The sequence below is a fragment of the Urocitellus parryii genome, chromosome 8 (assembly GCF_045843805.1).
Source record: "Urocitellus parryii isolate mUroPar1 chromosome 8, mUroPar1.hap1, whole genome shotgun sequence".
Classification (NCBI taxonomy): Eukaryota; Metazoa; Chordata; class Mammalia; order Rodentia; family Sciuridae; genus Urocitellus; species Urocitellus parryii.
Window position 1 is genome coordinate 59,873,545 of NC_135538.1, and position 26,758 is coordinate 59,900,302.

At 38.3% G+C, this 26,758-nt stretch overlaps 1 protein-coding gene across 3 annotated transcripts in view; it reads right to left on the bottom strand.

The window, feature by feature from the left end:
* Nucleotides 1-16,846, bottom strand: part of Grik2 (glutamate ionotropic receptor kainate type subunit 2) — a 634,369-nt gene extending 617,523 nt beyond the window's left edge. For all 3 annotated transcript variants that reach the window (XM_026406867.2, XM_077801706.1, XM_077801707.1), the window contains exon 1: nt 16,732-16,846. In XM_026406867.2, the coding sequence (XP_026262652.1) occupies nt 16,732-16,846 (115 nt within the window). The remainder of the gene's footprint in view (nt 1-16,731) is intronic.
* Between the last annotated feature and the right edge of the window lie 9,912 nt (nt 16,847-26,758).

Genomic DNA, 26,758 nt, shown 5'->3' on the forward strand with positions numbered 1-26,758 from the left:
GAATAATGTTTTAAGTGGGATGATATAGCAAATCAGGGAACCTCTAGAATGTCTGTCTTATTAAAATGGGACTGATAACATTTGTGCTGAGGTTATACACATTCTATACAAAAATAGGAATGATATCCACATAAAAATTCACTTTCTCAGATATATGTGAGTAACCTTCAGGCATTTTTGCTGTACTAATATTGAAACCACTTATATCTTTATAATTAGGCCAAGAGGGATCTCCTTTCAATGATGCTGGCTTCTCCCAAATACAGAACCCAGGACAATCACCTTGAATTTCCTAGTGAATAGATGTCACTATTCCTAGTGAATAGTCTGTCTCAGAGGTTGTAGCTACAAACTTTCATGCTATTTTACTAGCAACTCAGGGAGATGTACACAATATTTTAAAATATAAATTCAAATTAATAGAACAAACAAATTCACTATTTAAAAGTACACCTCTTAAAGAAAAAGAAAAGGAAAATTGGGTAAACTCACCTAGCAAGAAACCCTGAGGAATTACCCATTTCAAAATGTTAATTGTTATGTGGAAGTGGCTTTTGAAGTTCAATTTAATTTCCTGAAAGCTTCAAACAACTCTATTTCCCTACAGAAAATAATTAAGCATCAGGGATGATAATGTGATTAGCAAGTAAGACATCTGGAATTTGCTTAGCAAATCAGAAAGCAAAGAAGAGACTGCTGTTCAAACTGCTGCTACCCCCTACCCCCACACCTTTTCTCACCTCATCAGTACCAATACTGAGGAACCATCAGAGGAAGCAAGCATAGAAGGGAAGGGCAGGACATGCCCGAAAGCCATAACGCAGCATATCTAGGAATTCATAAGTTGTTCTTGCCTCCTCTACCACTTGATCATCACTAGCCTAAAACTGTAGAGAACCTCAGAAATATATAGATGTCTCCATATAAAGGTTTGCCCCTATCTCCACAGATCATGAGGGTTGTGGGTACTTGGTTACTATTTTATGCATGTTCTTGCTTCATTCCAAGAATACCTTTATACAATTGTTAATACCATTCCCATTTCCAAAATATGGAAACTAGAACTTAAGTCAGGCTCAAATTCAGGTGTAAATGTGACTGTCAACCTAAGTTCAAGACCCTATAACAGATAGATCAGTTAATATATGATAAACATTGATATAATAGAAATTCAGACACTGTTAAAAATGGTTATGGAACAATACTTGGTGCCACAAAAATGTTTATAATAAAATGTTAAATGAAAAAAATTAACAAAACATGTATAATGAGATCAAGGGCAGATGTGAAAATGCTACTGATGGTGACATAATGAGTGTTATTTAGTTTCTTTATAATTCTCTCCATATTTTCTATTTTCTTTAATAAATATTATTCATCATTTATTTTGCTTTTCAGAAACTAAATATTTTTGTTTGTTTTAATTTTAAAAAGGCAATTAATAAAAACAAAATGACAACTGTTGTAATGGTTGAATAGTATAATTACTGGAGGTTTTAGTTTCACTTATACACTTCTTCCTATTTTCCAAATGTGCTACAAAGCATTACGTTACAAACCACTCTCCCCCTGCCACACACAATATTTAAAACTGTAAAGAGCTCCATTCTGAAATGTTTCATTGGACACTTGTTGTAGAAACTTCCAGTTGTTCTGCAATGTGCCTTCTCCATGTCTTATTCAAGGATAGACATTGAGCTTTTCAGCTGGGTACAATTCCTATAAAAGGGACTCAACCCTCAGCTACCTATGCACTGAATAGGAAGTGGACATTTTGCTGTTGGGAAGATGGATGAGATCACTAAAGCTCCATTTGAAATTATGAGACAGGACATATCCTAAGGATGCCAGAACAGACAGCTGGAAGCAGCATGGAGCTCAGAAAGCTTCAAATTTACCACACTATCCCTGAACTACCCAAATCTAGAGTTTAGAAAATTGAATATCTATTTTGTTTCTGTTTACATTCTGGAAGAAAGAATTTATGTTTTACCACTGAATCTGTATCCTAATTAATATTGTATCTACACACTTAAAATAATTTAGATTAGCTTTCTCAAGAAAAAAAGACTATTGCATATGATAAAAATAAATGTACCACATATGACATCACTTTGATGTGACAAGAGGCCCAGCTGAGTATTTCTGGTGACAGGAGCAGTAGAGAGATTGAGCACACAAATCTCAGTCATTCTAATCTGATGTCAAGAACTGAATTTCTGAGTCAAGTCCTCAGTGGATCACATGTCTTCGAGACAGATGCAAACAAAAGACTTTGGAAATCCACTGAAGAGGCAGTCATATACCTCCCTTCATGAGAGAATAATTATTTACACTTACATACTTCTCTTGCACTTGTCACATGGCTTCACAATCTTCTTTTCTGTGGCCACTTAAACCTGTAGACTATGGTAGTCTTGATGCAAAGACCATTTCATTTTACTTTCAAATTCTTAGGGCCCTAGTCCCTAGCCCTGTGTCTAGCATTAATAAACATTTAAATATTTGTTATATGAATGGTTAAAAGAATGAAAAAATTTTTAAAATTATAATTTTGATTATTGGTTGCTGCTACAAACCCAGACATGAGAATATTAAAAATATATAAATCTCACAATATGAACTATAAATATTAGAGAATAATCATCTTTAACTACAAACATATATTAGATTTCTTAGAATAAAAATCAGTAAGATGATTACTTAATTCTAACAAGAAGTTGAAATGAAATATTTAAATAAAACTCATGTAGTAGAACTTCTTGATTACTCTCAGAAAAAAAAAAAAGAACAATCAGAATATCACTAGGTGTCCGTACATACTTCTAAAAATAACCATATTTTAGAAAATGTTTCATATTTACTGGAAACTTTCATTATGTCTTTCTTTCCAATTACTATATTACTTCAATACAGTAATGAACAACCAGACAGGACACCAATGTTAAATAAATATTTGGTTAAGAGAATCAAAATTGAAGTTGAAAATAGTTGATAGGAAGCTTTCAGTATCTTCCTTCAAAACCATAACATAAACTATCTTCCTTCACAACCATAACAAATTATTACTTATTTTATGGTAAATACATTTAGTTTTATCTCTCTTAAAAACTAATCCTGGAGAAAGAGGGAGAGAGTGAGACACTTATACTGAATAGGCTTTTTATTCTTATTAATATATACTTTGTTTTTATATTCAAATTTCACGAACTTATACATAAAACAGAGTGTCAATAAATAAACTTGATTAGTAAATAAATTATCTCCACAGCTCATTTACAAAATACAGTACTTTTAAATGATAGGTAAGAGTGTATCACTGTTTATATTAAAATTTTTAATATAGTCTGGTGACCTACAAGGAAATTTAAAATGCAGGAAATTCAAAGAACCTTGGAAAATTCACTTCCACTAATATTTACTTGTGGATATTAAATTTAGTAAAATCAGAGGTCTTATCTAATGATATGAATGAATATCCTTGTATAAATGTAAATTTACTCATTTTAATCTCTATTGTGAATACTCTTTTACAACCTATATGTATATAAAAATATCCTACACCAATAGAAATATTTATATCCTACACCAATCAAAAGGCCAAAGTTATAGTAATTCTAGAACTAAAATTACATAAATTTTAATAAAACCTACTGTGAAATTCCTGCCATGTAAAAGGATTTTTCATAGATTATCTTCCAAAGAACTCAACACCACTGAATATGTTTTCTTGAAATCACACATTTACATGCTTTTGATTGATAAATTCTCTATGAAATATTCATTATTAAGAGAATTGAAATATTTTGACACATATTGCTGACCATACATGAGTCCAAATAAGAAAATTTATGAGGAACAGTAAAGTTAAGTTTGAAGAGTTTCTTCAGTGTTTACCTTAAAATTACCATTGGCATGTGATTATGATTATTTTATTTCTTTGAAAATCTCTAATAAATCTACAGTCATCCTAGTTTTAAACTGTAATGTAAAAAAGATATCTCCTATATATAATGCTGTGTAAAATCTGCCAGATGGCAAGTTTAATTATAAGAATATATTTAATAAATTTATGTAGTTTACCTAATAATCAGTCAATATGGAAAACAATAATAATCTAGACAGATAAATATCTTTTTTGTTTTTAATATTTTTAATATTATTTTAAAGCACATATGTGTAATTTTTGAGAATATACACCTGAAACAAATATATGAGCATTTTGGTTTAATTCTAAATATAATGTCCAAATTTCATCTACTAGAATTATGACATAACAATGCCCTAGGGAATATAATTACACGAGTGATGATGGGGATGTAGTGGCCAGGATTTTGCCCAAGAGATTTCTAGGAATACCAACTAGGCTGGCCACTGTTTTCTGCCTAAATTCTGGGCCATTATAAATTATTCAGGGAAACTTGATAAGTGCTGGTCCTCTCAATTACAGCAAATTTTTGCTGGAATTTCTTTCTGATCTATTAAAAATGATCTATTAGGGAAGTTGAAAAGGAAAAGTCCCACACCCATACATCATCTTAGAAATTATTTATAAAACAACACCTGTTTAAGCAACTGTTTAAGTTATGGGGTTGGTTATGTGAGCATGATTCTAAATGCATAAGTTTGATAAAGGCAATCTTTCAGTTGTTTGCGGACAGCCCCCAACACAGTGCATTCTGTGAGGAATAATAAATTTTCCAAGCCCTAATAACTATCTATAAAAATTGTTTTGAATAATCTATTCATGACAATCAACTACCAAGTCAAAAAACTAAAGTGCCTACCCATTATAAACAGAGGAAATGTAAATTTAGGTAAGAGTGTATCATTGTTTATGTTAAAATTTTTAATATAGTCTGGTGACCTACAAGGAAATTTAAAATGCAGGAAATTCAAAGAACCTTGGAAAATTCAAAAGTCAAAAACTCCTTAGGATTATCTAGTTCAGTGCACATCCTCAACCTGCCTGAAAGTCTTGTTTCATTTTGTTTCTTTTAAGTATGGTTACTAATAGTTTAGGGGTTTTTTTTGTTTTTGTTTTGTTTTGTTATTGTTGCTGTCATTTGTTTGTTTTGTTTTTTTCAATAAAGAACCAAGACCCACCTGAAAGAACTGTGCAGTTGTCAGAAAATACTTAGGAATAAATTCATTCAAAGAAATAAAAGATCTCTACATTAAAAACTATAAAACACTGGCAAAAAAGAAAAATTGAAAAAGACACAACTACATAAGAAGATATCCCATGTTCATAGAAAAGTAAAACATCTTAAACCACAGAATAGTGTTTTATCTTCTAATGTGCAACAAAGCTCAAAATCTGATCAAGGTCTCTAGTCAATGCTTGAATTTATTTGACAATGTGTATATCTGTTACTGACCTTTTGGACAAGGCAAAACTTGATTTACATTTTAAAATATAGTTGATTTTAGTACAGCAAAAAGAAAGGAAATGTATCTGCAGAACAAGCTGAGGATAAGTTATAGGAACATCACTTCTATTTCCTGAGAGATCAACCCAAATTCTCAGGGAAAGATGATTAAATAAAATTCTGGTCTGGCCTTCACCCACTGGAGGCAAGAACTAAAAACTACTATTATACACTGTAATATCAGCTGTGCTATGACTTAGGCTGCTTCCAGGAGTGGGAGAGTCTAGAATCAGGTTTAAAATAGGAGAGCATTTTTCAAGCATTTAATGCATTCTTCCAGTAGATTAACATAAAAATCCAGAGACTTCCTCTTTTCCAACTCACATCTTTGTAAATTACCTAATTATTCAAAAAAATAACCTCAGCAGCTATATTTTTTCTAATATACCTCACATTCTAAAATTTAAGAAAATAAATTTCCAAATATGAATTAAATTATAAGTATAATACATTTTTTTTTCAAATGGTTCCTTGAATTCTCTGATATGATTTCATTGCTTGGAAGAATGGGGGTTCTCCTGTCTCATTTTTCCCCTACCTGTCTCTATGCTAAGCCCCAAAACACTGTATCATATCCTTTATAATAGAACCAAAAGTTAGCTTAAAGGCATTTATTTTATGGAAGAATAGTGAGGCTGGAGGTTTAGGGTGGCAACATAGTCTGTTCTCCCTTAAAGAGTAAGGCCCAGAAAGATTGCATAGACAGCTCCTTGATGAAGCAGCCAATGTAACCATAGAAAAGTGTCCAATGATACATTTCAAGCAATTGTAGCATATCAGAAAGTTCTTGAAACTTTCCTGAGTCAACACAAATGGGCAAAATTCAGTCACTGGCATGTCTTTAAACTTTGCATAACAACTAAAAGTTTATCATATGCAACTGAAGGATGAAGTATATATGAAATCAGGCATGTTTCAGAAAATGTTTGTGTACATAAACCAGAACTATGTACTTATAAAATAGAGAAAAAATTTAAAGCACAACACTTGGAATGACTGCTTTGCTAATTACTCTTAGGGATTTCTTTTTTGTCTTTACTTTTAGGGATTTCTTTTTTGTCTTTACTTTTGGGGATTTCTTTTTTCCCACTTATTTCCTGGATATTTGAGAATAACAACAAAAGTCTTGTATAAAAAAGAAAAATAAATCAAATTGCATAGAACTATTTAATCAAAAGAAAGTTTATTCTCAACTTGTTTGTAATAGCTTCAGGTGCATTCCAAGAAATACTGTTCAGTAACTTAGAAAAGCAGTTTGTCTTAAAAGTTTGTGTACAATTTAAGAGATTGAATAAGCAGTGCATAGTGGCACATGCCTATAATCCCAGCTCTTGAGAGGCTGAAGCAGAAAGATCACAAATTCTGTGTCAGTCTGACAATTTAGCAAGATCCTGTCTCAAAACAACAGCAAAAAGAAAGGGGTTGAGGATGTAATTCACTGGCAGAGCATCCCTAGGTTCAATCCCCAGTGCCCTTCCTCCCAAAAAAGAAAAGAAGCAAAAATTGAAAAAAAATTATGAGAGAATACAAACATACAAAGTAAATAAACAACCACAATTTCAAAAAATTTTTTCTGCTAATAATCTCAGAGCTCTGGAGAGATTCCTATTAATTCTGAAATTATCTTATTAAACAGTTGGAAAGTAATACTCATTCTTCAGAAAAGGAAGTCAAAGATTAGTGAGATTTCATTAATTTTCCTGATTTATAACTACTATATGACAAAGTCAGAAGTAAAATCTGTATCTGTACTAAATTCAGGATCTGAGTCAATGATCTCATCTAGAATTAGAAAAATATTACTAATTATGAACCCATTCTACTGAAAATGTTTTTAATATTAGTTTAATCTTAAATTCTGATTAAAAAGAACTTCATTACATAATAAAAAATAAAAATGATATGCATGATTATTAATTATATTTACAAGTAAATATATAATATTTCAGTTAATAGAGCTCCCTTGGAACCAGGAATAAAACATTGAAGGTAAATAAAACATTGGAGGTAATTTATTGTATCCCTCAAAGAAGCAAATAGTAGTTTTAAAGTATCTTCCAATGGATTTTCCTTGAAACTAACTCATACTTTGCTTAATCATTTGATCTGGCCATGTGCTAAGAAGACATTCCTTTATCTTCCTTCAGAATTTGCTTAGGAAGTATCAGAATGATGCTTGATTTTTGTATGTTAACCTGATTGCACCATGAGGTACCCAGATATTTGGTCAATCATTAGCATGTCTGTGAGGATGCTTCTGAATGAGATTAACATTTGAATCTTGAATCAAAAACTCAAGAAGCAGATTGTTCTTACTAATATGGGATCGTTTTATCTGAAGACTATGATTAAGACAATCTGTAATCTCAGAGAAATTTTTTTTTGTATTTGTGGAAAGCAAAATCATGGCCATATCCATCCTAGAAAAGTGTTGTACAACTAAGCCACAACCCCATTCCACAAGGACTTCTTAAAGGTTTCAATGATCAACAACATAGGTGGGTCCTTTGCTTGCATTTCAGTAATAAGAGAAAAGAGATGCACCTGTTCTTCATAAAATGCTAGCACTGGACCACAAAAATCACTGACTGCCTGTTGCAGACCAAAGACTTTCCTGTATGTAAACTCCTACACACAGGAGTTTAAACCCTGCAATCTAAATATAAACTCTATAAAAGTGAGGCCTTCTTTATAAGCTAGTCCATTGTCTCAAAGCTCAACTTCTTAATTTATACCCAAGTTCCTTTTGGGGGGCTAAGCCTTCCACCAATGATGCATTTCTCCCTCCCTTTTCCTATCACAGAGTTTTTTTCCAGGCCCCAGTCAGTGTCCCATCACTCCTATAAAAATTCAACCTCCTTTAAAGAATAATTGTATATATTCTTTGTATTGCACAATTGGTATTCAATATGAATATATCTTTTCTCTTTTACTGGATTACAAATTTCTTGAGATCAGAAATTGGGTCTTAGAAATCTATTTCCAAGACGCATGACACATAGTATGTACTCAATTACATTTGTTGAATTAATAGATGTGACCGAAGTTTTGATCACTGGGAAAAGAAGACTTAAGCAGGCATGGGAAATTGATAGGAAGAGAACTGCAGGAGTAAAAGAGAAACCAAGCGATGAGATAATGTCCTATGAAAGTAAAGAAGGGGGAAAGAAAGTAGACAAATGCCTAAGGTAGCAATTGAAACCTATGGTTCTTCCTAAAACTAATGTAAAGCACAGGAAAACAGAGGCTATCTTGAAAATAAAAGCATAATTCAGAAAAAAAAAGCATCACTAGATTGGCAGTGAGGGTATTTGTGTTTGGGTCTAAAATTGGACACTAAATAGTTGTGACTCAGAACTATATAACTGCTTTTGGCAAGTCATCTCTAAACTTAGGCTATTAGACTTGCTGATCTCTAAAGTCCACTTTGGATTAGATAATCTAGGATCCTCTACTTTTCATTCATCTTGAGAGTACTCCTTTCATTTCTTCTGGAGAGAGAGAGGGACCTAAACACACCAAGAGTTATGATGCATCAAATGCAGAAGATTCCGAAAGTAACAAGAAAGGCAGGATCAAAAGGACAAAGTAACATAGACCATATATCTATGAATATACTGAAACTTCAGAAATAGAATTCTTTAATATCTGCTTTGTTTATTTGATCACTTTAGCCAGGCAATATTCCCAGAGTGATGGGTCAACAACGTAGAATGAGACTGAACTGGAAACAGAAATGAAAGCTAAAGGCAACACCTTCCAAATACTTATTTTAGTTCAATGATGAAAAATTAGATGACTGATTTAAAAGGAGGTGAAAAGCATTAAAGATCTTTCTGATTGAGAGGAAGTATGCCAATGTAAGAATATCATCAACATCATATTTTAAATAATCAGATAGCTCAAAGATTTGGACTAATACAAGCAAACAAAAAACATTCACAAAGCACTGAGATGTCTAGCAGTAAATATAGAACAGACTATGTATCAAATGTCATTAACTTCTCTCTTTTCTCAGCCTCCCATTCACATCAGTGTTAATCACTCAGCACTCCCTTAGGCACCCAGTTTTCTCTTTGGTATCTGAGCATCTCTGTCACAGACAGAATCGATTGATCTAATAAACTCATCCTAACTCTATAGTCTTGGGACTATGTGCTCTCTCTTCCAGAATATATTTATTTTAAAACAGGTCATGGGAGACAGCAAATGCTGAACCAAAAAGAAAGACTGTTGAATTAGATGTATCTGCAGGGAAAATATCTGAAAGACACAATCTCCCCAGACGCTTTTGGATCTTCACATGTGGCCCTGCTGTCTAGTGACCCAGCTCTACAAAATCCAGAAGAGAATGTTCAGTTTCTCGTTAAGGAAATAAAGGGCTTAAATTAATCTGTAGACATAAACCTAAGTACCACATGCTATATTTGAATATTGCTGTCTTTGAACAGGAGACTCAAAGCCCAAATGCAAAACTAAAATGAATAATAAAAATCCTACAGGAAGGTTTTCAGAGTCTTCTTTAATCTTGCACTCACATTATCATGGATAAATTTTATCAGATTAGCTAACTGTCCCTTTGAAAATATAAAAATATAAAGTGGCCCTAAGAGTATGTGGCAAATAAGCTTTACTCATTTATGGATCAATGAGAAAGAAGACAAGCCTTAGAGAGAAAGCCTTAGAGAACCTTCTGAATGTGGGCTAAGCTGGAAGGTGAAAACAGGTGACCTCAGGGCCACATTCATCCTGATAAATGCTTTTGGATTGCCCAATTTGAGTTTTTTAAAAAGTCTCCAAAATTGTGTATAATTAAAATTAGTAAGAGTTTCATGTGAAAATTTGTGTTTCAGGTCTATCTGGAAATATCAAAGGATCTGTCAACATCAAGTAGTCAATTTCACACGACAAGAGACAGTTAAATGAATAATCTCACTAGAGACTGAGGTTTGGCTTTTACATGGAACTGACTGTACCTGGATTTTTCCAATGTAGAGCAAGAAATTGCCCTTTTTCAGGGAGGCAAAGGAATTTGAATGAACTAAAACATTTAATATGATTGCAAATGTTTTAGCGAGGAAAAAATCAGGATTACAAAGACAATATAAAATATCTTGATAGTTATTATTGTATTAAAACTGCAGAAAAAATATTCCTTTACTATCTGTAAACTTTCTCTACTATAAAAAGCTTTGTTTATAAGAAAAAAATTATCAGTATCAAAACTTTCAGAGAAAAAGTAAAATCTAGGTTATTTTTTAAGTTGCAGAAAAGAAAGGATTTATCATTGACACCCTCAACACACTGTACACACTCAAAGATTCAAAATGTCATTTGCTTTTAAAATGAGAGATCTTTAATTCCATTTATTAAGTCAGCTCTTAAAAATATTTCCTTATTGAAACTTGGTCCTAAACCTAGGTTCACAGTACAAGATGAAGGTCTCAAGAAGGCTTATTTAACCTACATTAAATCTTGATAATGCATTAATGAGTCTTTTAAAGGGATAATTTTAATTCCCCAATCTTCAACCATAAAGACTATATAGTGCTAATCTGCCTTGCCCTTTCAATTAAACTTGTTAAGGGCGTTCTATTTAGTCAGCACCCTGAATAGGCCATTAAAATTCTTGTTCAGTAAGAGTTGTGTTCAGTGCTCTGTTGTTTTAAATTCCATTAAATCCAAATGGTCTTTATCACCCCATGACCACTGTGACTTCAATCAGCCAATTTAATTACCTTACAAAATTGTCAGCAGAAGCAGCAAAGAAAAACAGGAAGCCCTATGACGTTATCAGATTGAAACCTTCCTCTTCAGTGTTTAATCTAGACTAGTCAATAATGATGTTGTGCACCTACTTCCTTCCATTTCATCGGCTTTTGACCTTCCCTTTCATACTAAGATTGAGGGTTTAAGATTCTTTTGGAGGACTTCTAATACTTTGATAAGTGGACTACAAATTGAAAGTCCTTAGAAGATAAAGCTTCACTACCCAAATGAAAAACAATCAACACTTGTATTTCAATATATTATACTATGCTACTGAGAAGGTCTCCTGCATACCCCAAGTTCTATGCATGCAGTGGACTAATGATTTATGCATAATACATTTGAAAGAAAGTGAACTACTTTGATGCATTGAAATTTCTAGGAAATAAGTGTACCTGGGGCTACAGTAACACAGCAAAATCTCAAAACCATAAGGAGAAAAGAAAGTAATTTCTACCACATTAACCCTAAAATTTTTCCACAAAGAGCAAAACATTTTATTTATCAGAAATCATGATAACAAAATGGCATAAAAGATTATGTCACCATATCATAGACAACACTTAATTTTATGGGGAATAGACTTGAAAAGGCTCTGATAATCAATGAGACATTCTCATTTGATCTTTGATATTTTCCTCCTTTGTGTGAAACGAATTTACATTAACTTTCCTGTGCTGAGTAAATGTTGAAACAGTGTCATCTGAGGATTCAGGGAATGAACACACTACAATGATCACTTGCATTAAACCCAAAACCAAAACTTGTCTCAAAAATAGTCGCTGAGGGATGGGATTGTAGCTCAGTGGTAGAGTGCTTGCCTGGCATGTGAGTGTGAAGCACTAAATTCGATCCTCAGCACCATATAAAAATAAATAAAAAAAATAAAGGCACTGTGTCCATCTACATCTAAAAATTTTTATTTAAAAAAAATGGCCACTGACTTTTCACTTCTGAGAGAGAACCTCACAAAGCCAGAAAATGTGTTGAGTCTCCTATGCCTCGGTGGAGGAGTGGTATTTCTACAGGACAGAAAGATCTCTCTTCAGTCATTTTCTGAAAGGACTTCTCCTCTGTTGATGGATCACATAAGATAATTATTTGAGACTTTAAGAAAAAGCAAGAACTTATGGGAAAAACTGATTTAAAAAAAAAAAAAGTGTGCCTGTTGTGTTGGCGATTTTGGGAAAGATCTCCCTCTCTTGCATTCCAGAGCTCAACTGAGCAGGTGTTAGGTTTTATCTGTTGCAGATAGTGGCGTATATCACTTCCCCATCCCCGCCTCCCAAGAGTCAGTTTTCCTGCTTCCAGATGTAAGGCCACACCTCCCTCCCGCCCACTTCACCTCCCAAAGGAAGAAAAATCTCTTTCAAAGAACTTGTGGAAAGTGGCAGCTTTCAAGCTCAGTCAATTCATTCACATTCCTCGATGGTGCAATACATCTGCTACCAATTATTATATCTTGGAGCACATGGGATGCCCAGAAGAATAGGGGAGTTTCCCTATGAACACTTTCCGTTGCTTTTCACATAGTTGGTTTTATCTTGTGCGCCGCCCCTGACCTGGGTGGCGGCCTCCACCTTTGGCGAGTGTGAAGGGCGGTGACTGCACGCTGTGAGGTGGACGCATGGCCCACGTGCAGTGTCTAAGAGATCCCAGCGCTTTGGGGAGGGAAGACGGCATATCGCAAATCTTTTTAAGATAGCCGCTCTACCAGCTTCCTCAAAAGTTCGGTTGCAACATCAGAAGGTAAGAAAGTGACCTCCCATATACTCAGCTCCTAGAAAAGAACTATCTTGGAAAACTGCCCAGAAGTTTGAAATAAAGTTTGGGTTGATGGCTTTGCTCCTAGCTTTCTAAATTCCAATTCGTGTCAAGGCTGAATAATAATTTGATCTGGAAGATCAGAAACATAATGCTTTGGGGGGGGGGGCGGTGATTCCTTAAAGATGATGCTTAAACATCATCTTCCCAGACTGAGCCGGGATGCCAGCCCGGTGCAATGCCTGAGGGGGCTTCTAAGCTTTATTAGCGCTTCCCGGGACGAGGGTCCGAGCAGACCCAGAAGGCGGAAGAGAAGGACCCTCTAAGACAACAAAAGAAGAAACATTAAAAGCCCAGTTGCGGCTTTGGACCCCGAGGCTGGAATTAAGGGCCACACCCCCTCGGACGGAAGGATCTAGCCTCCGCCCTCCACAGCAGCGAACCCGGCCTGGAGCAGCTGCGGAGGAACAAAGGTGTCTCATTTACGTAGCGCTGGGGCGCGCCGGGACGCGCAGCACGAGAGGCGCCTGGGCTCGGGAGAGGCCTGCCTCGGAGAGTTGCAAGCTGGGCTCCCAAACAAAGCCGGGGCGAACGTCTGAGTTGGCCTGGGGCAGGGGAACTAAGATGCATCTAATCCCACAAAAGCATGCCCGCTGGAAGTTGCGCTGACTCTGGATGGAAGGCAGTGGAAGGGCCCAATCCGGAGAGAGGCGCCCACCCTTTCGCCTGCGCGTCCGCAGGTGACACTTGACTAGCCCTCTGGTGCTTTACTCACTGCACCCGGCTGCCTTAAAGCTTTGGGAAAGAACCCTGGGTCAGCACCCAGAAGGTGTTTGCAAAGCCGATGCTGAAGAGCAGGCCACAGTGCGCAGCCTGGCGGGAGTCAGGCCTCCGGTGAGAAGGAGGCGTTCCTGGGCGGAACTGCAAAGTTTTCTTGGGCACTAGGAAAGAGTAACGTTGCAAAGTCGGATACTTGCTTCTCGAGGGCGTGTGTGCCCGCTGTATGGTGGTGTGTGTCGGGGCGGGGGAGAGGGGAAAAGGCAATGAGAGAAAGGGGAAAAGGTTAAGGGAGGGGAAGAGGCTGCGCCAGCAGAAATGGGCGGGGAAGAGAAAGTATGCTGCGAGGGTCAGCACGCTGAATGGGGGCTGCTCCTAGCTCCACTAGCGGTGATAGGAGGAGACAGGGTGGAGTCACAGTTCCAATAGAGACAAGGGGAAGGACTGTACAGAGCTCCTGAGGGTAGATTTCTACAGTCAGCGAGGAAGGAGATGTTGGCGTGGCCGCCAGGCAGGGCTTCACGGTTGCCATAGTGCCGCGGCGGAAGCGCCCGGCGCTTGGCAGCTAGTAGCCTCCCGGGGGTGAAGGATGGAAGGACTCTATAGGCTGCCCTTCCCCCCGGGGGAGGCGGCGGGCCCCACCAGCACCCAACTGCCTGCCACCGCCCAAGAGCAGCTGCTGTACTACCATCCCCGACCCTTTTTTCTTCCAGGGCACCGGGCCTGGGATGAGGCACTGGCTCGTGTTTAGAGCCAAAGTTGAAAATAATCACTCTCAAATAACTTAGACTCTCTTAACCAACCATCCAATCCACTCAGAACACGTTTTCCACAGAAGAAAATAAAACTCCCACCGTTGCACCAAAATAGTCCCCACAGGGAAATGTTCCAGTGATTACAATGTACACACTCCTTCCCCACAACTCAGGTCAAATATCAGAAAAAATAGATCTCCACGTGGATGAGTTAATATAAAAAAATAGCAAGTTATTTAGAGACTGGACTCTTGGTTTAGGGTATCAAGGTACTAGTGTGGAGGTCTTTTCCTACTACCCTATTTCTTAAGAGTATTCTTAGTTAGAGTTAGTCTAGGAAAATGTATTTTTGTGTATGTGTCAGCTCTTTTGGAAAGCTGCTATACACTGTACTACAGTCGCCAAGATTTTTAATATGAAGATATGAAATGATCAGCGAATGTAACAATCTAATGATTCAGCAAATATTGTGCTGCAAGACCAGAGCAGCAATAATTAAATCTTTAGAGTATTGGTGTCAGTTTTTCGGCTCCAAGTCCTGCCCCCCACCACCCCGTCCAAAAACACTAATTCACACTTATTCACAAAAACACACCACAAGATTCCTCAGAATTCTACATAATACTCAAAATTTCACGCAAAACTATCACACAGTAGCACTTACCATATTTGAAGTAGAACTGCTGAAAACACAATTTCCAATAATATAGGGACCTGTTCAAGCCTCTCCAAAGAAATAAGCATTCCTGTAGATGCTTGTTGCTAAGAGCAACATACTTAAGTACCATCCAAAGACAAGAAGAAAGCAGGGAAACTACATCTAAAATCTATTGTTTCTTTCATCATTATCAGCCTTCTTGACTACATATGTCTATAAATGTGTCTATTGAAGTGAAAGGTGAGGTTCCCTTTTCTAACATGTAAAAGGACCTCTACCTTATTTCTACAGATTCTATGACAGTTCATGTAAAACACACACACACACACACACACACACACACACACACACAGGAAAAATATAAGATGCTGTTGGTGTTACAGAAGATTCAAGCAATCATCCTTTGCTTTAAGTTGTACTTAACAACTTAATGCATCCACTTTTATTTCAAAGACATACACTCAGAAATATATGGTTTGGTGCACTCTTTGGTCTAAATCCACTCAAACTGACAAAAGAGGTGCCTCAGTGTAAGCATTTACCCTGTTGGCTTCCTCCTCTCTTGCCCCTACCTACATTAGGGAACTTTATCTAATTCAGCTTCTTACTAAAAACTCCATTGGCCATGAAGAGCAGCTGAACCTTCCTACACTTAATTTCCTCCAAGCAAACCTGACCAGGGCTTGTACTGGAGTCCCACTGTTGAGATTTTTCTTCAAGCTCCAAAGAAACCTTGATTCCTAGGAAAGCACTAAATTCTCCTAAAATGTAACTATCTCAGGTCCTTTATCATGCCAGAGTGAAATAAAGATGCACACTAGACCCAGTACACAATTTTCTTACCCCCCCCCCATCCCCAGTTACTACCATACATCATCTATTAGTCCAGGACTCAGAGAAAAGCTGTGAAGACTCATCAAGTTAAACAAACAAACAAAACTGTCTTATGGCTATTTCACTCCAACTGAGCAGAGTCCTCCCCTTAAGGAAAGCCTTGAATTTTAGGATACTTTTTAAAGCTTCGCAACCCAATAAGGACACCACAAGCTAAGAAAGCTTTGGAGTAAAAGAAAAAGCTCTCCGACAAAAGAAATCAAATGGGCTAGAGCCTTTCTGTTGCACGTGAGGACTTGGTCTGGGCGGAAGTGGACAGAAGCAACTCCCCAGAGTTACCAGACACTAATTCATCAGCTCTGCAAGCTAAGAGGCTCGCAGCTCTGGTGCTCACTTTTGTTCTGACCTCGCAGCCCTCCAAGCCAGAAAGGCTCTGGGGGAGACAGACAGACGCGGAGGCTGGTGGAGCCCTTAGCGTCATCACCATCTCTCTGGCTTGCTACTGTGGAGAGGTGAATGCAGCGACCACTACCATACATTGACATTCCCTTCACCTTCCCGCAGCTAAAAATAAAGATACAAGAAAATAAATGAAAGCACGAGGGTTCTTTAAAACCGGGAGGCATCAGAGCACTGAGTAGGTTGGAAAGCACGGAGCCCACCGCCAGCCTGAGTGAACCCGCCTGTTTACATCCGGCTGCCTCGGAGCCGGATGCCAGGCAATGGGGATGGGAAATCTTACCAAATCTTAATACATGTGTGGTTCCTTGAGAATATCCAATCCACAGTAAACAGAGCAGGAGTTTAATGGAGCGCCTGAAGACTAGATTACTTAGAATCGGGGAAATAATCTTCATGGTGTTTCTGTGCCTACACGCGCGGCACCCACTTCCCCGATCTAGCGTTTGGCTCCCGGTTCGGGCTAGAATGAGGATGCGTCGAGTGGCAGCCGCAGACACGATCACGGCATGGTCACAGAAAGAGGAAGGAGTCTCCGCTTCCCAAACCCATTAGCAATCGCTGCATGTTCTTCACTCACTGCGCCAAGGAGCAACCTTCCACTGCAAGGGATGGTGGGACATCCATGTTAGTCGGGGAGCATCCGGCAGAAATCCAGCACGCACACCCACAATGTCCGGCCGCGCAAGCCTAGGGATGCAAAAGAGGAGCAAAATCAATAGGAAATCCAGCCTTGGATATGGACGAGGTGTTGAGGGCTTGACAGTCCCAGTACAAAAGCCGCTTTGCTCTCAAAGGTTTTGCCAGGCCCTATTCTACTGCACTGCCGCACAGCTTCTGACGTGAAGCCAAGATTAAGTGAGAAAAATTGAGATCGCTGCTCGCCTGTTAAGGCTCCCTGCCAGTGAGCTTCCCAATATCTATTATGCAACCGATCTGATAGCCCGCCTTGAGTTGTAAGAAAGAAGTCGGGATTTATTTACGTGTTGAAAATTGCTTTGATTTTTCAATAAGACACTGCTAAGAGAGTGACTGGTGTGGGCAAGCAGACTTCTTAACAATCAACTGATGAATTTTAATAAATGACTAGCTAAATCAAAGAAGTCACTTTGCCTAGAAATTGTAAAAAAAAAAGAAGAAGGAGGAGGAGGAGGAGGAGGAAGAGGAGAAGAAAGAAAGAAAGAAAGAAAGAAAGAAAGAAAGAAAGAAAGAAAGAAAGAAAGAAAGAAAGAAAGAAAAGCTCTAAGGAATTTATTGTAAATCTAACTTGTGGATAGGTTGAAAGAATTGCTTATACTTTTTAAAATCTTGACTAGGAATGAATATAGAGTGGGATGCAATTGTAGAGGTAAATGCAGTTTTTAAAAACTTGAGTGAAACATTTCTTGATTACTAACCAGAGTAAAGAGAGATTTCTTCAAGTGAACTTTTAGGGGAGAAATGTTAACTTAAAATGAGAATATTATATTTCCCCACTCACTATAGCTCATAAAAAATAATTGTACATATATAAAAGACAATAAAGTTTTAATTCATGAAGCAAACTCCAAAGGACTTTTATGCTAAAATTTCTTCCTATTTTGGTTTTGGGATTTTTATTCTTTAACCGGTGGAATATGGGATCATAGCTTGATCAACATTGAGTGTCAGAGCTTTGTCTCAAATAATCTTATTATTTGTTAGTTTTCTGTTGGGAATACTTAGAGTGTCCTCTCTAGGCTTGCATAAGTTGCAATTTAGAGGAAACAGTAAATATTTTTATCACTGAAATAAATAAATATAAGTAATATCATATTGAAAATACCCAGTGCTAGCTAGAATTTTATAAGTAAATACTAGCATATATAGCATGTATAGCAACTATTAATATTTTTAACTGATTAAGCAGCACAAAAGGCAAACTATTGAACTTCAACATTACCATTAAATAATTTTTTCTTAACCAAATAATAGGACATAGGTTAAACCTTATGAAAACTTACGATCGTATATTATTTGAAGACTATCTAATTTTAAAAATAGTGATATGAGTACTATTTAAGTCCTGTTATGTTTCTTCCAAATAGCATGAAAACATAATGTCTCCATTCTATTATAGTAATTTTTCAATCTGTATTTTCTTAAGACATTATAAAAGGAATCTACATTTTGCAAAGGCACTTAGTGGCATTGATTTTTTTAAGATGGAGACATAACTGCAGTGTCAAAAATAAGTATCATAAATGGCTAGTTCTGCAGTCTAGCAGGCAATTCAATCGAATAAGTCGACTATTTGAGCACTTTAAAAGGAACACCTAGTGTTCAAAACAAGGGTATCTAGCGACTCCTTCAGTCCATGTTTAAAATATCTCTTGTAAAACATGTACAGCCCAACATGTTCTATCTTGTATTTGTTGTCTCATTTTATTCCATTCTGTTTGTTCATTTTCTTTTTGATCCTAGTAGAGATAATAAGGACTGCCAGGCAGAAATAAATATTCTTAGTTTTTCCATCTTCCAATGCAATTGATATCTACTACCTGAAAATAGCACATTCTTTTATGGCTAAACAAAAGACTGCAATTTTTGCAGTGTAGTTGGCATATAGTGTGACCCGAGAAAACAAAGTGCACCATAACTCCTTGTTCAGGTATTCTGATAACATAATGGAATTTGTCCTAACAGTTGTAATGTATCTTCTTAAAACTTATATTCCAGACTATGTACTTTATGTGGGGTTATTTGTTGAATGTCTAGTTGAAAAAGTGAAAAATCAAAGTTCCAGATTCATGAAGTTCATAAACAATAAACAGTTAAAAATAGTCTAGTATAAATTTTTCTTACAACTAATTGGTCCCCCAAAGAACCAGTTTTGCACATCTGCTAAATTAGGTTCATTTACATCCATCAACTAAGTTGAGAAGTTTAAGCTGCAACTGACAGCAACTCCACCTGTCCAATTGAACTTCTGCAAGACTGGGGACAACCTTTCTTCAGGACCATGGACAGCGCTTCAGGCATAGATTTATTCTGGAGTTGTCATTGAAAGTAGTACAGTGAATGGGTAATATGCCATTTGAAGTGACAACATGCATATTTCTATTACACAGAGTCAAGTAATTTGAATTATTTCAGAGTACATTGTCAAGACGATAATTTTTTCAACTGTTTTGTATATATTTTTCACTAACTGGATTGCTTGACATAACCAGGATGTGCTGTCATTTCTTTCCAGGGCACACTACTACAAAAGCCACTTACATTCACTGTGCAATCCCTTATGAGCACTAAACTATTTTTTTTCTCAGTACAAAAAAATTGCCTGAAAGACTACAAAGAATTCAGGATAAAGAAACATGCTGTCAGTATTCAGTGGCTAAAGACATTTCTAAAATGTACAATTAGTTTTCACTCTCAATTCTCCACCTCCAGATTTCCATCTGTTATGAGGATAATAAGACTAATTCACATTCTTTCTCATTAAACTTCACTCACCCTCCAGAACTAGAACAACAAAACCCACAAAATTTACTTCCCCAATACAACAAAATGATTTGGTGGTGTAATAGATGCTACAATATGTGAAAAATTTGAAGTTATCACAAGTTTTTTCCTAATAAGGACACTATCATCATAGTTTTGAGGTTATGAAGAATTTATAGACACTATATAGTATTTAACTGACATGATTTAACTCTTCTTTTTTTAAAAAAACTATGACAATTCTGTAATTTGCTCCTTTTGTAAGGGAAAAGAAAAAACTTCAATTGGGTGTCAGGTTATCATTTATATTTAGTAATAGCAACATTTAGTTGCCTTATGGTCATTTTAACTACATGGCAACCTTAATTTCTAGAAGTCAAAGCTTTGTAGGTTCCAAGGTCAAAGCAGAGATTAAAAGAAAAACTGCAAACACACAGTTATATGCACAGAGAATAGATATGTCTAAAAGTAAGCCTTGAAAATTATACCACGGAAGGTTGACATGAAGAAATATCAAGCCCATGATAAAAGAAGAAAATACATATCATGTTCTTGCAAAGCTTGTTACAACAACAACAACAATCCATTAGCTTCATAGTTCAATATATATATAGTATTTGCTGACACTAATGACCTCTTATTCTTGGGCACTATTACTTCAGAAGCAATTTTAGTTTCCTATTCTCCTGTGAAAATGAATCTTATTCTAGTTAGCTGCCACCTGCTGGGGCATGAACAAATGTGTAATAATCCTTATAGCACAACATTTAAAAAGGCAATGCCTATACCTTTGGCTGGAAATATATATCCCAGAGTAACCTGAATTTCATAGGTGTTTCAAAGATTCTTCCATGCTACATCTACATTTAATTTTTTCACATGTATTTCTTATTAAGGATTCCAACTGACTTGTTACTAAAGTCATGCTGTTATGTGACATTTGAGAGACCTCATCTTGTAGTAACACCTAACTTATTCTTTCATGCAAGTGGCCTGCTGTATTGCAGCTTAGCTAAAATAAACAGCCTGCTCATCCATGGGATTAAAGAGACCAGAGAATAAAGTCAAGGCTGAGATCAGTCAAAACCACACTGTTGCATACTTGTAATTCACTCTTCCTAACTAAAAATGCTATGCTAGCCCTTGTGGTTCTGAATACATTATCAGCTCTTCTGATAACATTCTACTGCATTGATGATTAATGACATTTAGAATTTTAATTAATTTTAGATACTTAAAATGAATGTGTCTTAATTAAGAAATTAAAGTGGAATAGATTTATGTATCCTGTAACCTTTTTTTAAAAAATCAGCTTTGCAATCTTCAGAGGGTTTAAATAACAGAAACAAACAGGTAATGGCTTGTAGGCATCACTCATTCTCTATCACCTTCCTTCTGTGCTTTTTTGTTTGTTTAGCACATAAGTTACTAAGGCCACTGGCAGGAAGTTGATAACCTGCCTTGGTTGTTCTAGAAATGCATTCTACAAAAAGTTACAAACTAATGAACTAGGAAAAGTGGAGATTGAAATACAATTGTCTATTTTCTAGCAATTCAACTACAGACTAAGATTCAAATGAATCAATCATCTGTGAAATGAAAATAATTATTAATCCATAAGAATTTCTGATGACAGAATAGAGTATGAAGAGGAAGAACTGATAAAAAAATAATAATCTGTGAGTTAGGGAAAGGATGTAGTAAGTTAGATACATATTCTCTATTCCCTAAACTGGAAATTATTATCTAAGAAGCCTCAAACCAGTCCTGTTGTTCAGTTTACACACACATACACACACACACACACACACACCTATTGCCTCAAAGGTAAGATATTAGGGGATGCGGTTTGTTAACAAAGTTCTTCAGGCTGATGATCCACCTCAGTGACACTACCCACTCCTTACCCTAATGGGACGCCCCTCGTAGTTTGTTTGTTGTTGTTGTTTTCCAGAAGCTCTGAATACTGGCGTCAGTTAAAATAACGTCTCTACTTCCTCAGCTCAGAACTAGGGAGCAGGGTTAATGGAAGGATACACGGACGGAACGAGAGATGGAGAGTCGTCAGACCCGCAGGCAGCTACACAGCTTCTTGCCATCTGTCTCACTCTCTTCGCCTCGCGGGAGTCCCCGTAGCTGAGGCCACTTCCTGACACATCAACTTATTACATTATTTTATGTGAAGAATACGAGCGCCTGCAGCCAAAAGAGCCACTTGCATCCTTGACAGGAATTGGCTGAGGCGAGTGGGACGAAGCCGCTCATCGCGATGAACAGGTCCAGCAGGTGCCTCCAGAGCGCTGGACTCCTCCGTGGCGCTGCTGTTTGCCTTCTTCCATCTCTTCAGGCAGAAAAATGCTCCTCGCCCACCCACTGTCCCTCCCGTCCTCAAGGGAAAAAACACCTCAGGAAGAAGCCCCAAGCGGAGCCCACCGCCAGGGAGTCCTTACCTTGAGCAGGGGTGAGGTGGGCGGGGAGGGGGGTGGGGTGGTCCTCCGGGAGGAGCTGCCGGAGGAGGTCGGGCGGGAAGTCCCCAGCTCCTAGACCTAGCAACGCAGCCGCCGGCGCCGAGCACGAGTGACGGCGGTGGTGAAGACGGTGACCGTGGAGCCGCGGCAGCGGCGGCAGAGACAGACACGCCTCCTGGCGGGGGTTCCTCGCCTCTTGCTTTAAAGGCGCCGCGCTCCTTTCCCGTGGCGGGTGCTCGCTCCGGGCTCCCCCGGGCTACCTGGACGCAGCGCCAGCCCCAGTACTCCAAGATCTAGATTAACGGAATTCCGGGCTCTGCCAGACTTGGACTTTATGAACCCCCGGGTCAGGACTTCGCCTTCTCCCCGCCTCCTGGGATAGGGAGACCGGGACAGAAATGCTCAGTCGGATAGTGAGTAATGCAAAAAGCCTGAGGAATTTGCCTGGTCCTGAGTGGCGACAATACACTTAAGGAGCCCTAACACGTTTGGTTCTGGGTCGTAGCTTTTATACGTCTCCGAAACCATAGCAACGAAACTTCTCTGCCAGGGTATGGGGAGCAGCTGGTAGTCTCCAAAGTAGCCCTCTTACTTCAACCACTGCATTTCTCTTTGAGATTTGCGGGGGAAATCTTGATCTGCGCTCTCTCCCAGTCCCACTCCTGATGCACAAACAAATACTCTCCTGTGTGCTTCTAGTGCTGGGATAGAAACCGGAATCAGCGTACCCAGCTCCTGCTCGTTACTGGGAGCAAATACCAAGAAAAGGGTGTGTGGGGGGAGGTGGGGGGGTGTCCCAGTATCAGGAGGTTGGCGGGCCATCTCTGTACTGTCTGGATCGTAAATGCCAAATGTTTTATAGAGACACTCAAGGTCCCTGAACTCTCAACCCAAGCACATTACGGGGGGCGAGGGTGGTTTAAAAAAAAAAAAAAAAAAAAGTTGGATCTGAAACCTAGTAGGCGCTCGGCCTGAGGTCACAGACTCAAAGGTAAGGGAAAGGAGCCTGAGGAGCAGCCTGGATTTGGCAGCCACATATCTGATTCTCCCGTGGACAATTTTAAAAGATCGGAGATGGATAGGGATGCCTGCGTCCCAGTCTTCCCGCAGACCTGCTCCCAAGCAGAAACCCAAGGTGGTGAGCACACCAGCCAACCCTGCTTCCCAGCAACATGCACACCCCAGCTTGGTGAAAGCGATTAGCTTCTGCAAATAATCCCGGATTTCCGCTCCTTTGGGTCAGAAAAGTCAACATGTATTCAATACTGTTGCGACTTTATCCTCAGCCCTACAATATTAACTACAGCAGAGACTTAGCAGTTTCCCCCAGAGTAAATTGGCGAGCTGCGATTCATTAGAAGGTCTAAGTGAGGCTGAGAGGGAACAGGCCTGGCACGCTGTGCCCAGGAGACAATTTTCAAACCGACTGTACAAGGAAGGAACCAGGTAGGATTCCTAGACTCTGTGGAGTCCCCAAGCAGCCCTAATCCCTGGAGGCCTTCCATTCTCTAATTCGGAGGACCATGAAGTAGAAAGGCTCTGACTCCTGGGAGCAGTTGTTTTGACTGGAAATGTGCATTTTTCGTTTTGATGCTGCCTTTTAATGGTTAGCCCTCACAGAATTGGCTTAATTCACTCCACCCTGGTGTATGGGTGCCACCCTTCACACACCCTGGGGTTAACATCTGAAAGCCTAGCTCAGAAACACTCTGAAATTCAGTCCTACCAACATCACCAGTCTCTACCTTCAGGGTCATTACCCAGGGCTCTCCACCCCCACAGGCTTCCTGTGCCTGCTGGAGTTGGGGAAACTCAGGGCTTAGGTTAAGGAGAGATGAGTTAGTGGCAATGGAGAGTCCGTTAGTCGTTTAAAGATGGGGGTGGGGGTGTCTGGGAGGCTCCCGTAATTAAGTCAACAGCAGCCTTGTTGTATGGAGTAAATAAATAGTCAATGACTCCATTGTGCATCCTGGAGCGGGCAGCACAGACGCGTGACCGCCTCCAGGCGCCTGGGCTCCAGCTGCTGTGACCTGCAGCCTAATGGACCCTCGAAGCAGCGCGAGTTTGGGCCAGGCTGGTAAAAATTGCTCCATTCAGTCCCATTCCCTCACTGGAGTAATGAAGACAACTTGTCTACTAGCCAAAGACACTCTCCTTGTCATCATAACCACCCCCATCCCTTTCAGGGAGGGAGGAGCAAAATACCTGACAGCAGATTCCAGTGGAAATCCCTGATAAAGGTACCTAGCTCTGTTTTGTGGTGATTCTGACAGTATAGAACAAGAAGTGTGCATAATTTTAGCATAGGGTCTGGCATGCAGTATATGCTGAATAAAGAGTGGTGGGATTACTGGCATCAACCTTCCACCTTCTGCACTGTTGTGCCCAGGTCCACCTTGGATACATATATTCAGAGAGGAGCTTAGGGAACAACTTCCTTTTAGTGATGCTTGTGATCTTAGACTCTAGCTATGGATTTCTTTTCCAGAACAAACAGGACACAAGAAAACTATAGAAAAGGCTTAAGCAAGGGCCATAGGGGCAAGGGAAGAGAGTTGAGAAAAAAGTGAAACAAATCAAAATTATGCATGTTGTGAAATATTCATTTCCTCAAATAGCAAAATATTTAGATTCAAATAGAAAAGTAGACCAACAAAAGATACTTGATCATACATACTTAACCCTTCAAAAATTTTCGAGTGCTATAAAGATATCTTTTTCATAATTTATTCCAGGATTTGTTAATTAAAGAATCAGAATCCAAGTCCTTTCTGAAGCAGCCATGAAATATTTTTCTTCTCTATTCTCAGTCATCCTAAAATAATCTACATTTGAGGAAGTTGGTATTTCTCAGCCAGTCATGCAGTAATTACCTTCCAATCCTCCCAATTCTTACTTCTCAAAGTCCTCTTTATCATTTCTGGGATCCTAATTCCTGACCCCAACAGGGATATATCTGAGCTCCCCAAGCTCTCTGCTGGAGTTTGCTTGTTTGGCCTGGTTTGTTTGAATTGAATTTGAGGGTGTTATTTTGGATCATCTCATCCAAGGACTTCATTTTACAGGTGATAAAAACCAAAATAAGAAAAAAGGAGTGACATTTTTTTTCAAAGAATGAAAGAACTGAGATTGCCTTCTAGCTGTACAGAACAACATTAGGTTGTCTTCTCTCATTCCCTTGTAAAACTTAAACTCACATGAAGTTAGAAACTTCTCAGACCTTTCATCTGGAAAAAAAAAATCTACATGTGTGCACATGACCTTGAAATTTTGCATACAACAAATAATAGAAGATGCATAGATCTTCTGAAACCTATAGGCTGCTGAGGAGCTCTCAAACCCAGAATAAGAACCATAGTCCTACAATACCATTTTAGAGATGAGAAAATCTAGACCTAAAAAAACTAAGAGTCAAAGAGTGGCTTAAGAATCGCTCAAGGCACAGCAGCTCAGGAGGCTGAGGCAAGAGAATCATGAGTTTAAAGCCAGCCTCAGTGAAAGAGAAGTGCTAAGTAACTGAGTGAGAACTTGTCTCTAAATAAAATACAAAATAGGGCTGGGGATGTAGCTCAGTGGTCAAATGTCCCTGAATCCAATCCTCTGTAACCCTCCTCTCCTTCCAGCCAAAATAAATAAATAAATAAATAATGGCTCAAGGACTGCAGATCAGGTGTCTGATTCCCTGATTCCTACCTGTTTCCATTCCTTCAGATCTTTTTATAAGTAATTACATATAAATTACATCATTGTGTTAATAATACATAATGGCCTACTGGGGTTTTATTCTCAGAATAATTAATATCTGTTCCTGAAGGATGGCCTCTATTATTCATTTCTGAAGCCTCCTGACATATTTATTGAGTAGTGCTATATGTCCTATTCTACTACTGGGATAGTAAAATGGCAGTGAACAAATTAAAACCCCTGTCCTCACTGAGCCTTCAGTTAAGTGGCAGAAAGACTATCAACAAATACCCAAGTAAACATACATGATGTCAGAAAGAAGAGAGGATTATGAAGAAAAATAAAGCAGAATAGCCATAATACAGCATGTTGGGAAGCTGAGGATGGGGAAGATGTTATTTTATTGCCAGTAGTCTGGAAAGGTCTCAGGTAGTTGACATTTGAAGGAAATAAAGGAAAAGTGCATATATGTATTTGGAAAAAGAAGGTACCAAGTAGAAAAAAATAGCAAGTATAAAGGTCTTGAGGTTGAAACAAGTACAAAACCTCTAAAGAAGAGCAAAGAAGTCAATTTCCAGAGATGACAGTGGAAACTGGTAGAAAATCCAGTCAGAGAGGAGCAGAAAGTCGTGCCCTGGATAGTTTCGGATTTTCTCTGAAGACAACACAGAAGCCATGAAGGGATCTTGACCAGAG